The sequence below is a fragment of the Pistacia vera genome, unplaced genomic scaffold (assembly GCF_008641045.1).
Source record: "Pistacia vera cultivar Batoury unplaced genomic scaffold, PisVer_v2 Contig126, whole genome shotgun sequence".
In the NCBI taxonomy this organism is placed as follows: Eukaryota; Viridiplantae; Streptophyta; class Magnoliopsida; order Sapindales; family Anacardiaceae; genus Pistacia; species Pistacia vera.
This window is the reverse complement of record NW_022195314.1, coordinates 417,250-431,396: the sequence shown is the minus strand read 5'-3', so window position 1 is coordinate 431,396 and position 14,147 is coordinate 417,250. Positions and strand designations below refer to the sequence as shown.

General features: G+C 37.0%; 1 protein-coding gene, 1 long non-coding RNA gene and 1 other non-coding gene across 3 annotated transcripts; 1 reads left to right on the top strand and 2 right to left on the bottom strand.

Moving 5' to 3' along the window:
- Nucleotides 1-6,074: 6,074 nt before the first annotated feature.
- Nucleotides 6,075-7,252, bottom strand: LOC116120135. Its single transcript, XR_004126496.1, has 3 exons — nucleotides 6,722-7,252; nucleotides 6,464-6,613; nucleotides 6,075-6,232 (listed from the first exon to the last, which is right to left on the bottom strand). It is a non-coding gene; the product is annotated as an uncharacterized LOC116120135 (long non-coding RNA).
- Nucleotides 7,253-10,657: 3,405 nt separating this feature from the next.
- Nucleotides 10,658-10,763, top strand: LOC116120603. Its single transcript, XR_004126576.1, has one exon. It is a non-coding gene; the product is annotated as a small nucleolar RNA R71 (small nucleolar RNA).
- A 2,910-nt stretch (nucleotides 10,764-13,673) lies between these two features.
- Nucleotides 13,674-14,147, bottom strand: LOC116120235 (probable transcription repressor OFP9). Its single transcript, XM_031406182.1, has one exon. It carries the CDS (start codon nucleotides 14,145-14,147, stop codon nucleotides 13,674-13,676), a length of 474 nt encoding a protein of 157 aa, XP_031262042.1.

Sequence of the window (14,147 nt, the reverse complement as noted above, 5' to 3'; positions counted from 1 at the left end):
AAATCCTCCAACATATTTGAGAAACAGAAATCTAACAATAATAGCATGTAAGGTGGAGAGATACAACCTGAGGAACAATGGTGGGGCTGTCATCAACAGAGTTTGTGGAGCATGCATAGGCGTAGCCTTGGACTAGTTAATGAGTCCAAACATGACAACCTGCGAAGACAAAAACAAAAAACTAAAAGCAAAAAACATATTTACAAAGATGGGTTGCCTCCCACAAGCGTAGTTTAAAGTCTTCAGCCAGACTCAATGCATGACAGGCTAATGCGGTCTAATAAAGAACACTCCTCAATCACCTCTCCATCATTAATGCCATCGACATAAGGTTTAAGTCTTTGGCCATTCACCTTAAAAACTTGTCCCGTTTTTGGGTTTCGGATTTCAACAGCTCCGTGAGGGAAAACATTAAGAACAATAAAAGGGCATCCCACCGTGACCGAAGCTTCCCCGGAAAGAGGCGAAGCTTAGAGTTAAAGAGCCACACTTTTTGATTAGGAGGAGAACGACTTCCTAACAATGTGTTTATCGTGAAAAGCTTTAGTTTTCTCTTTAGAGATGCGAGAGTTCTCATAAGCTTCGTGTCTTAGCTCATCTAACTCGAAAGTTGGAGTTTCCTATGGTCACCGGCCATGGTCATATCAAAATTGAATTTCCTTGTGGCCCAATTGCTCTATGTTCAAGTTCTCAGGTAAATGGCATGCTTTCCCAAAAACTAACCGATAAGGGGACATGCCATAGGGGTACGATATGCGGTTCGATAGGCCCAAAGTGCATCATTCAGACGCATTGACCAATCCTACGATCGGGCCGTACCATTTCTCTAAGATAGTCTTAATTTCCTATTAGCACGTTCCACTTGTCCACTAGTTTGAGGGTGATAAGGTGTGGCAACTCGATGGGTGATTGAGTACTTTTTCATAATGAGCCAAAGTGCCTATTGGTGAAATGTGAGCCACCATCACTGATGATGGCGCGCGGATGACCGAAATGGCTAAAGATGTGCGATTGAAACAAGTTGACGACCACCTTATGATCATTGGTTCAGTGGCAATGGCTTCTACCCATTTAGACACATAATCAACTGCAAGCAAGATATATTCAAAGCCAAAAGATGAGGGAAATGGACCCATGAAATCAATACCCCACACATCAAACACTTCCACAATCAAATAGATCAGGGGCATCATATCTCGTCTACCAATATTCCCTACTTTTTGACATGAAGTACAAGCACGACAATAAAAGATGCATCACGAAAAAGAGAGGGCCAATAGAAACCACCACTGGAGGACCTTTAAAGCGGTCCTCTTGCCACTATAATGACCACCACAAGCATACGAATGACAAAATGCAAGTACACTACTAAACTCGTGGTCGGGAACATCATCCACCTAATATCTGGTCTGCACACACCCTGAAAAGGTCCGGGTCTTCCCAAAAATAATGCTTGATGGTTGCAAAGAAATGATCTTTCTGAGTTTTGGTCCACCCTAATGGTAATTGTCCTACGGCCAAGTAATTGACTATATGGGCATACCAAGGTGCTTTGGATTGGGATATCGCAAACAATTGCTCATCCGGGAAAGATTCATTCAAACATTGGCTAGGGACAAACCTGTAAAGAGTCTAGACAAGTGGTCGGCGACCACATTATCACTACTTTATCTTTGATTTCTAGATCAAACTCTTGCAACAACAAAATCCACGAATTAGTCTAGGCTTAGTGTCTTTCTTGGTAACAAACCTGACTGCAACGTGGTCTGTAAAGAAAACTATCCTAGACCCAAGAAGATAAGACCGGAATTATCAAGGGAAAACACTACCGCAAGCAACTCTTCTCCGTGGTGGTGTAATTACATTGAGCATCGGAGAGGGTCTTGCTTGCATAGTAGATCACAACGGGCTTTTTATCCCCCGTTGGCCAAGGACTGCACCAATGGCATAGTCCGATGGTCACACATCACTTCAAAAGGTAGGTTCCAATCAGGAGGTTGCATAATGGGTGCTGTGGTCAACGCTTCCTTCAAAATGGTAAAGGCAATCATACAAGAGTCATCAAAAACAAATGGCACATCTTTAGCAAGCAAATCACACAAAGGCTTGGGATCTTGCTAAAATTCTGGATGAAACGCCTATAAAATCCTGCATGGCCTAGGAAAGATCTAATTTGTTTGACCGATGAAGGCGGGGGTAGTTGAGAAATAACTCTACCTTTGCCTATCCAGATATCCCTCCTTGGAAACTACATGACCTAAGACAATTCCCTCTTGAACCATGAAATGGCTCTTTTCCCAACTAAGAACAAGATTTGTCTCTTTGCAAGTTTTAACACCAACTCAAGTTTTTCGAGACAATCATCAAAAGATGTACCAAACACAGAAAAAACATCCATGAAGACTTCAAGGAATTGACCACCATGTCAGAAAATATCGATAACATGCACCTTTGAAACGTGCTGGTGCATTGCACACCCGAAGGGCATGCGACGAAAGGCAAACGTGCCAAAAGGACATGTAAACGTGGCTTTTCCTGGTCTGGGGGCAAACTGGTACTTGGTATATCCGGATAGCAAGCACAAAACAATAGAAAGCTTGCCTGCGAGTTTTTCTAGGATTTGGTCAATAAATGGAGCGGGAAATGATCTTTCCTAGTGGCTAGGTTGAGCTTCCTATAGTCAATGCAAATTCCATCTGTGGGAGTACGGGTAGGAATCGCTCACCTTTTTCATTTCAACAACAGTGAGGCCACTCTTCTTAGGTACAACATGGGTTGGACTCACCCATTGGTGTCAGATATAGGGTAAATGATACCCGCATCAAGCCATTTGATCACCTCTTCTTCATACTCCTTCATGTTCGGGTTTAACCTTCTTTGAGCTTCATGCACCGGTTTGTAGACCGATCGTCACAGTCTAAAAATTAAACCTAAACAGTAGTTAGCGGTAAGCAGGATCGAATCCACAGGGAGCAAGACTAACAACCTAATGTATTTTAAGTAGCGAAAATGAAATTGGCAATGGATAATCAAACTAAATAGACTAATGCAAATAATGAAATAGTGCAATTAAAACTAATGAAAACTTTATAATAAAAATGTTGCCGTTACGGTTTTGGTCCGACACGAGACCGACTCACACAATTCTTCTCACCCTCTACGATCCCCTAAACCTACAAGGCAAGGTAAATCAATGAAATGGTTTCCCGACACTCTAGGTATAATCTATCCTGTTCACCCGATCACTCAAGTTGATTGGTTAAAGACTATCATTGAAGTCGATAAAACATACAAGGCATACCACTAGTGGTACGCGATTAACAAATACAATCTGTCAACACACGTAATATCAACAAACCCACTTCACAATAAACGCACAATAGTAGAAAATAAATTAAATCCAAACACAAACTTACAATCGATGCGAAGTAATGTAAGCAATATTCATCATTTAATTATTCCAAACCAAGGTTTATCATTCAGCAAGTTCTATGAAAATATTAAATCACAATGGACAAAAATATTCGTCACAAATTATGCCCAAATCATATTAAAGTATCGAAATCAATCATGAAACGAAACAAATATAATCCGAAACACAATACTACCAAATGTCCTATATCGGGCTCATCCAATCGTCGAGAGCGATGAGGAGAGTCGGAGTCAATCCCGATCTCGCCTATGCCGTACAGACAACCGGGAGCTTAGCCGCTCATGGTGGTGATGACGGAGGCCGAAACGGGTGGAAACGGAGCTGACCATGGCGAAGAGGAGGTAACCGACAGCGATATGATGCGAAGAAGGGCCAAAAAAAGACCAACGGACAGCCCGGAATACGAACAGCCGCGGTCGCCGGAAAACGTTAATTTCGGCGGGTTCCGGAAAACGGTGACGGAAATGGATCCGAAGGTACCAATGGAAAGCTCTGGTGATGGGGAGTTCAGATCAGGTCCTGGAGGTGAGAAGTCGCGGAAATGAGCAAGATCTGGCCTGGAAGATGAAGAGGCGCGACGCAAAAACGCGGATTCCGACGGTTTTCGCCGGCGGTGAAGCTAGGGAAGTGTAGATCCGGCTGTGGGGAAGTGAGATCTACCCTTGGGGAGCTGAAACGTCACCGGAAAATGGCCAAAACTGGCCGGGAAGACGAAGAGTCGCGGTGGAAGACGAAGCGTCGCGGCGTGGTGGTTCTCGGTGGTGGTTTGCCGTGGTGGTTTGCCGTGGCTTTGACGGGATGATGACTGGGGTCGAGGAAGATGAAGCGTCGCGGAGGTCGCCGGAAATGGAAGATGAGGGTCGCCGGAAAATGGAAGATGAACAGTCCCCCCCGCTGGTCGCGATTGCATTTTTTTTTATAGCACATATTGCAAAATTTCAGTTTAGTCCCTGCACAATTAAAAAGTGACCAAATCAGCCCTTTAAAACATGACATTTTACCCCTAAACAGATAAATGAGACAAAATCACCCTTAATCCATAAACCACAACCTAATATCAACTCATATACTTTCCTAAATTCCAAACATGTTAAATTCATAAGAAAAATATTAGGAAGTGATTTTCATGAATAAATTATAAATTCTTAATTGTCTCAATATACCTCAATTAATCACCAATGGGGTATTTTATCACCAAATAGAGTCACTTTCATGACTCTAACAGTCTTTACCTCAAGGATTTGGCACTCAGGGGGAGAACACAGTCTGCAGACTGCTCAATCCTGTATGGATTGAAGCAAGCAAGTAGACAATGGAATCACAAGCTCACTGAAGCCTTGATCAGAAATGGTTACTTACAAAGTAAATATGATACTCTTATTCACCAAACGAGAAGGACAATATAGTCATCATGCTTGTCTATGTAGATGACATCTTGATAACAGGGAGCCACCAAGATGATAGATAGTTGAAGTTCATATTGCAGGATAATTCAAAATCAAAGACCTTGGTCACCTTAAATTCTCTTGGATTGAAGTTGCTAGGTCCTCTGAAGGAATTGTTTTTAACCAGAGAAAATATGCATGAACTCATCGGAGGCTGGATTGTCTGCTGCAAGACCTGCTGACACTCCTCTTGAACAAAATCTAAAATGCTTCATATGAGTATGATCAAAAGTTCCCACCGGTTGAAAAGGATGAGTTGCTGTCAGACCCTAGTGTATTCAGGAGATGGTGGGAAGGCTTGTTTTCTATTCCATGACCAGGCCAGACATTTCATTCGCTGTCCAGACTTTAAGTCAGCACATGCAGACTCCTAAACAATCACATATGGAAGCAGCATTAAGGGTTATAAGATATGTGAAAAAGGAACCAGCACTTGGGTTGTTCATGTCCGCAAAGAGTACAAAAGAGTTAATTTCCTTTTGTGATTCAGATTGGGCAGCTTGCGCAGTCAGTAGAAAATCAGTATCAGGATACTGCATCAAGATGGGAGATTCTCTTCTGTCCTGGAAATCAAAGAAACAAAATACTGTGGCAAGATCATCTGCAGAAGCAGAATATAGAAGCATGGCTGTAGCTGTTGCAGAGATAGTTTGGTTAACAGGCTTGCTTAAAGAGCTTGATGATGAAGCCAAAATACCGGCATTGCTCTACTGTGATAATAAGTCAGCATTGCAGATTGCGGCAAATCCCATGTATCATAAGAGAACAAAACACATAGAGATAGATTGTCATTTTATAAGAGAGAGAATTCAAGGAGGTTTGATCATTGCAAGATATATACCAACTGGAGAACAAGTGGCAGACGTAATGACAAAAGGGTTGGGAAGGCTTCAACATGAAAAACTTTTGTCTAAGTTATGCTTGAAAAATATACATAAGATGCCAACTTGAGGGGGAGTATTAAAGATCAAGTTGTTATGTATATAGAAGAAAACTTAGTTAGTTAGAGATTAGTTATGCTGAGCTGTAAGTTTGTTAAGATAGTTAGGAGAAATTAGTTAAACGGCTGTGTATTATTTCTTTGTATATAAGCAACATTGTAACAGACTTCTCATTATGATGGAATAAGAGAATTCTTCATTTTCACATTTCTTGCCCCCAAATTAACATGAACCTTCACCTTTTCCTGCCCCGGTAGCTAGAATATTTCCTAGTTCCATAATCTGCTGCCACGTAGTATCTAGTTCTATTAGGTTTCGGGTGAGTTCAAAAGCAAGTTTATGCTTTCTCTTATCCTCCAAGATTCTTCTCGGTATTGGCAAACCTATTCTTCGTTTTGCCTCAATCAGAGGACCTGTGAGTTTTAGAAAACAAAATATACATATATATCATTAGTCAACGAGATAGCCTAGAGTTGGAACTATTGCTCTATTAATCACTCTATAAAAGTTCTGGATAGAAAGCTATTATCTTATTAGCATATTTCTTTATTAACAAATTAAGATGAAAATTATAAAGAGGATATATTAAATTCAAACAGTCACCATATATTTTAGTGTAAATGTGGAAATGGTGCAGTACGTACAAAAGTAGAGGAGTCTTGTCAATATGCTCATTCGGTATCTACTTCTGAAAGCAGAGGGCATAGTAGCCAGCAGTTAAAGATTGGTCATGCCATTTCCGTCCTCTAATGTTGCTAACGAGTCATCCAGTTCCAGTAACAATGAAGCCGTTTCTGTAGCGACATTAGAATAGAAATCAGCACATCAGACACCAGTTGAATACTTCAATTTAAAGCAAAAATAAACTAGGTAGATCGCATGGGGACAGATCAGAGAGAGACCAAAGTGCTCTCCTTGTATGGCAGCATGCAGAATGGAGGCCTCAGGTTCTAGGGCACCAGGTTTTTTTGCTGTGGCGGTGAATATTCGCAATGTCTTTCGGCTTTGTACGACTAGGACATTCTTCAACTAAATATTTGACCACCTCTGTTTGCCCAAATGCAGCAGCTTTAAACAGCGGGGTTTCGCCTTCTTCATCTATATCCTCAAGGAGCTGCTCATCGTATTTCACCAATAGCTTTACGGCCTTAATGTTACCATGGGCGGTAGCCTCATGAAGAGCCGTGTTTCCGTAGATATTCTTATCCCCAGAGCGATCCTTTGCCATATCATGATCTTCAGCAATTTCAAGTGAACCTTTAAGCGGTTCTTCACTTTTGCTGAACACTGCCAAGTGAAATGCAGAGTCCTTGGCGGCTGTTTGAGGAAATGACCAAGCAAAAGCAGGTTGTTGGCCGTAGATATTCTTCAGTTCATGCCACTCCTAGTCCAGGGCTGCCCGATAAGGCGTCACCATTTCTCCAATTCAATAATTTCCCTATGGAGGCAAGAAAATAATTAATGAAGAATTATCCAACAAAAAATTTGCAAGATTTTCTCTTATTAATTTTACATAATCCTTGTATTGATTGTATCTCTTAATGTTTCAGGTGGGGAGTGATCAAACTGGTTATACATATATATAGCGCTATTATTTATCAATAATACTATATTTACAAAAAAATCTTACAAAGATTTCTATACAAAGTGAGGTGACAAAAAATGAATGAAAGAGTGAAACAAAAAATCAAACTTATTAAATTTACTTTTACATTTATTTTTTGCCACATCACTATGTATGAAAATTTTTGTAAAATTTCTTTATAAGTGTAGTATTATTCATTATTTATTGGGTCCACCTACTGAAAGATCAACATAATTTTCTATTTCCATAGTTTATCGTTTAAAATATTATTAATTAAAATTATTTGGTCTTTGATACAATAATACATATAAATATCAAGTAATGGTTGACTTAACAAAAATATATTAGATATATATAAACATTAGAGATGTAAAATAAACCCGACCTACGCTGAGCCCAGGCATGTGTTATACTCGGAAGGGCCGGAACCGGGCCTAGCTTTGATAAGCCCGGCCAAGGCTCAGATCTATTATATAAAGTTTTGAAATGTACTAGTTTTAAGCCTTTAACCCTGTAAAAACTACATAACACCTTTTATAAATTAAAATTTCAAAAAACCATTTTAAACATTTTTAAGTCGATTTTGACTTGAAATCTCTAGTTTCGGAAAAACAAGCAGGTCAATATCCAACCATTTTAAACAAAATCTTGAAAAGTAACGCAATGGGAAACTCTTATAAATTCAAAATTTATATAAACACAGAAAATATTACATATATCATCAAGAATTAGTAATCTTTTAACAATATTTTTAAATACATATATCTGGAAGTGTGAGAGTTTTCCGATCTCACTTGAGTCCAGCTATGGCTGAAGTTCTTCACGCGTTAGAGAGTGAGGAGAGAGGAGATCAAGAGACATACCACAAATAGCTATAGCCTGCTGAGAGATAGATATTTGAGGAAAAAAAAATTCAACTACACAAAGGAAATTATCTTAATGCATTGATTTTGGAGATATTTTTGGCAGTTTGAAACTATTTATATTCAAACCTTGGGTGGGAAATTGTCATTCACTCTACTATTTCTTTATCAATGAATCAAGCAAAGAACATAAACCACTTTAACTTTATGTTTAACTTCTTTATTTCTAATAAATTTTAGAGCACTCTACGTAACCAAGCAGAAATAATTTATATTACCCATGCATGAAATTTATAATCAAGTTAACCAATAATCCACTCAATCTAAATCTCCAATCCTTGAATAGTTATATTGTATAAATTGTATGATAAATAATAAATAAATTCATGTGAATTGAAATGATATGCAATTTTAACTTAACTAGGAAAACCTTTATGTGATTCTAAGTACTATCTCAACGTACTATATGTTAACTAGTTTAAGCAAAGAACATTTATTATTTGGCTTTATATATATATATATAACAGAATCTTTATGTAGTTCCAAAAACTATCTCAAGTTCTGTATGTTAACTAATTAAGTAAAGAACGTTTACTCTTTGGCTTTTTGGACCACCCACCCCGAGATTTGCCCCTTGACTGGGTGAAGGCCCCGGTCGGATTTAAAAACATTGGCTATAACCAATTCATTTTTGTTTGTTGGTTTTCTTTATTCATTTTTTCCTATGTTTTTTAAGATGAATTCAAGAGCGAATTGGCTTAATATAGTAAATAAAATTAAAAAATAAAGCTGCCTCTTTTATTCACCCTAGAAAACAGCTGGGAAGGCCAGCAAAGAATTAATTAAGCAAGATATACACAATTCTAGTTCTTCTAAATAGATCTTAAGTGTCCGTAAGAGAAGTTTGATCGCCACCATTGCTTTACTCATGGGTTTGTGTTCACTGTCCCACAGACACGGAGAACAAATTATAATGCCTTTAATTTCCACAGAAAATGTGACAGTTTAGCTTTATCTTTAATATATTCTTGTCAATGTAAATTAATTACTAATGATCTTTATCTTTATTATACTTTTTATCATAATGAGCTTTATCTTTATTATATTCTCAGTAGCAATGAGCTTTTATCATTTATTCAAGTAAAGTAACGATACTTCTTCATTTACAAGGATAAAACTAGCCCTTATAAAAGTTTATGGAATATCAGATAACACAACAATTGTTATCTTCCTAAATCCGTGGAGTTAAAACAAGCGACATAGAGAGAGACGGGAAATGATTTAGAGATCAAGGGCGATGAAGTAGTTCCCGCTCGGGAATCCATTGCAAGAATGAAACAGCCTTATCAAAGAGCCTCACCGAAGGACTGGGAAGGCTTCAAGGAATTCTACGAAACCAATCTAGACAGCTTGTTCCACAATTATTTATATTACTCACTCATGAAATTTATAATCAAATTAACCAATAATCCACAATTTAAATCTCCAATCCTTGATTAGTTGTATTGTATAAGTTGTATGATAAATAATAAATAAATTCATGAGAATTATCATGATATGCAATTTACACTTAACTAGGAGAACCTTTATGTGATTCCAAATATACTATTTAAACATTCTATATGTTCACTAATTAAGTAACGAACATTTACTAGTTGGCTTTTCTTTGAAATATATATATATATATATATGCAATTTTCACTTACCAATGAGAACTTTTATGTAATTCTAAATACTGTCTTAACGGATTATATGCTAAGTAATTAAGCAAAGAACATTTATGTACTATAAAGTACATTTACATACTATTTGGCTATATATATATATATATATATATGCAATGACTAAAGCTATTTATACAAACTCATGTACAAAAAGAGTTTATACAAACTTACATGGCACGTTACATAGCATGTCACGTGACATTAAAAGCTACCTAATTTAATATCACATCAATATCATTTGAGCCTTCATGTCACGTATCATTACATGATGTGTTACGTCAATTTATACAAACTCTCTTTGTGTAAGAGTTTGTACAAATAGTTTTACCCATATGCAATTTTCACTTAAATATGAGAACCTTTATATGATTCCAAATACTATCTCAACGTACTATATATTAACTAATTAAACAAAGAACATTACTATTTGGCACGTACTATATATTAACTAATTAAGAAAAGAACATTTACTATATTTGGTTACAACAACTGGCGTCATTTCCTTTCTAATGACTATTGGTAATTATTCGTAGCCATCTCTTCAAGTAATCTGTAGGCATCTTCAGGACTTTTTCCCATTAAAGTTCCTCCTTTTGCAGCGTCTATCATTGATCGAATCGTTGGTACCAAATTGTTATGAAACGTTTGCACCACAAGTCCAGGGGTAGGCCATGATGAGGGCACTTTTGTAATAAATCCTTGTACCTCTCCCAAGCTTCGTACAATGATTCTAGCTCCATTTGAATAAAAGTTGCGATGTCATTTTGCATCTTCGTTGTTTTTGCTAAAGGAAAGAACTTGGCCAAAGAAATTTTGGGCTAGATTCTCCCATGTGTTGATTGACCCTACTCCAAGCGAATTCAACCACTCTTTTGCCTTGTCCCTTAATGAGAATGGAACAATTGCAGTCTTATAGCATCGACACTTTATTGTGCTTGAAAGTATCATAAATCTCAAGAAAATTTGCTATATGAGTGTTTGAATCATCGTTGGGCATTCCAACAAACTATCACCAATGTCTCAATAATTTATATGATGACTGGCTTTATTTTAAAGTTGTTTGCCTGAAAATTCGGTCGCCTTACGCTTGGAGTTGTACTGGTCACCAAAGGCAAAGCACAGTCTCTCAAGTCTCAAAGCTCTCTGATCATTTGCCTCCTTAACTTGATTGTCAATGGTTTGTTGTGTGCTTGTAGAGCCCTCTTTTGCTTTTCTCGACAGCCGACAAGTCTATTCAATCTCTGGGTCGAATGATAATAATTCTACGCTTTTCCAACGTCTCATAGACAACAGAGACTTCTGAAAAATGGGAAAACTCAAGTAAATTAAAACTTAACAAAAAGAGAATTAATTTAGAACAAAAATACTGAAAATACAAATTCAAGAACTCAAAACAAGAATAACAGCAGCAAATAAACTTAAACAAAGATTAATTAAATAAAATTCAAATTCAAATTAATGTAGAGTAGTTTTTTTACATTTTTGTTATTCTGAATCTAATAATCCAGTCATACTATATGATAAAGCTGCCTAACTCAAAGCTCTCTTGAATTAAAATAATTTTTGTTATTTTTAATTAATTTTGATGCCTTCAAGTATATACGCAAGTTTTCTCCATATTTTTGGCAAAGGTAACCACTTAGCCAACGCAGATTTTTGATGACTCAGATTTCACATGGAGTCCCTCACATGCAGTTATATATATATACCAATGGTTTAGCAAAATGCTAAGTTCCTCTTGGTTTAATAAATTCTATATTCTCACACTTAAGTAACACTAGTAGTGACGGTTGGATTTTGATACAGATGCAAAGGGTGCTATTATCAAACTATCATCTTATCTACACCCCTTAGGTTTGCTAATTTAGCTAAACACCCTTACAATAAAACATTGAAAATTAACAAAAACACCTCCACCCACCCAATAAATGCCGGCAGTTGGCCACCACTGTCAGAGGGTGGCTGAAATTCGCTATAATGGTGCACAATTGGTTGGATCTGGTCGGTCATAACCTTTTTTGGCCAAATCTAGCCACGTTTGGTCATCAACGATGGCTATATTTTGGTCGTTGTTAACGACCAGCTACAGCCAAAGATCTGGTTGTTTGGCCATGGATCTGGTCGAAAAATGCCAAATCCATGGTGGATATGGTCTAAAAAAGCTAGACCGGCGTACTATCGGCCAGATCCAGCCGGTAGTGCTCCATTACGCTAGATTTTGGCCACCTTCCGACGGTAATGGCTGAAATCTGACAAATGTGGGTGGATGAGGGTGTTTTTGTCAATTTTAAACTTTTTTGGGGGCGTGTTTAATTAAATTAATAAACCTAGGGGATTTAAAATAGTTGAATAAAATAGAATTGGATTTTTAGAATAGGGAAACAAGTATGTATTTTGGGTAAGATTTCAAAAATCCTACCCAAAATAACAAAACAAACATTAATTTCTCCCAATAAGGTGTTATTTTGATTCTTGTGTTGAAAAGAATTCTCCTCCTACTGTCATTCTGTTAGAGATTAATAAAAGGAAAATTCAATATTGCATATTTGCCTATAATCATTTCATTGCAGGCCAGAAGGTAAACCTTCTAACATCATTCAAATTAATCTATTATATAACTATTAATTTCGAGTTCTGAAAATTTTCACTTTATTTTTATTTCTTTTTTCTTTTCCTTTAAAGTAAGAAACTATACTGAAAAGTGTACAAGTTACAACATTACACTATCAATTCAAGAGTCCACGTGAGTCAAGATTTAATCCCTAAACAAATAGAGAGATACGAAAACCAAGATAATAGTAAAAACATAAATCACAAACAGTAAAAAGAAAGAAGAAATACGTGCAATTTTACCCTGGTTTATCCAAGTAACATGTTGCATCCAACTGAGTCAATAATATTGTAATACTGACTCACCTCTCTCGTTTACAATGAATGCAACTGGTCATATTGTTTTTCATCACTCATTACCAAAAAAAAAAAAAAAATATGCTTATATAATAGGTTCAAAAAACTAAAATCTACTACTATAAGGATTTTTGTCCTAAGTCCAAATTTAATAATGAATTAATAATTTAAAAAAATCATTCAACTGCTCTTCATGAAAAAGGACTAAATCGCCTACAGGCTGGGGCCATTATCCCCTGCACCTCCGCTCACTCACTGGGGAGCGGGATCCCCACCCACTGATCGAGCAATGGGACCCCCCGAATGTGTCTATGTGGCCCCTTATTATTGAAGTGGTCGACAATCCCAACAATCCCAAGAGAAAGCAAACACATTTGTTAGAGGTTAATTATATTAATTACAGAAATTAATTTACGATGATTAACCTCACTCCTCCTTTGTAATTGTTTAATCTATATTCCTCTAATTTATGCTTATGACTGAGAGAGTGTTCATAACTATTATTGTTATATTACTGAAATGGATAAACAAAACATAATTAATTAAGAAATAGTTAATTACTATATTAATTGTTTCGAGTATTAAAAGTTAATTAATTTAACATACTTTTTAAATTCAAGAAACATATATATACATAAATTGATCTATGAATATTAATAAATCAATAAAATTAAGTAATGTACGATCATTTTAAACCGTATAATATCATTCTTGAGAAGCATGCTCATTGAATAATAAGGCTATAGTTTCTAAATTAATTTCAAAAAAATTCATATCAATGGCATTTACAACATGAAAACAAACTAGAACAAACCTCGTAAAAGACCTCAAGTATGATCACATGATACTCCTTGGAGTTCATAGACATATAATAATTCAAAAGGCTTCGAAGATCTTTTGTTTCTTCAATCCGGTTTGCCAAAATCATCTCAACCATGGAAGCTCTAAAGTCTTCTCTCGGATCATTAGAGGATTTTTCCATGGCTACCATGACAATAAATTTAGTCCCTTCACTATCTCTTTGCTTTCTTCTCTCTTTATGTCTTGCCTCTTGCCTTTCTCGAATCATTTGATCGAGTCTCTCTTGAACCATCGCGTGCGCGAGGCTTGAAACCGACGGGAACTGATCGGAACTTGAGCTCTCGGCTTCCTCCGAGGAAGAAACACTAAACCTGCAGCTGCAACACAAGGCCTTGCATCCTCTCTGTTGAACCTTCTGCTTCTTGTAATATTCTCTGGAGGGTTTCAT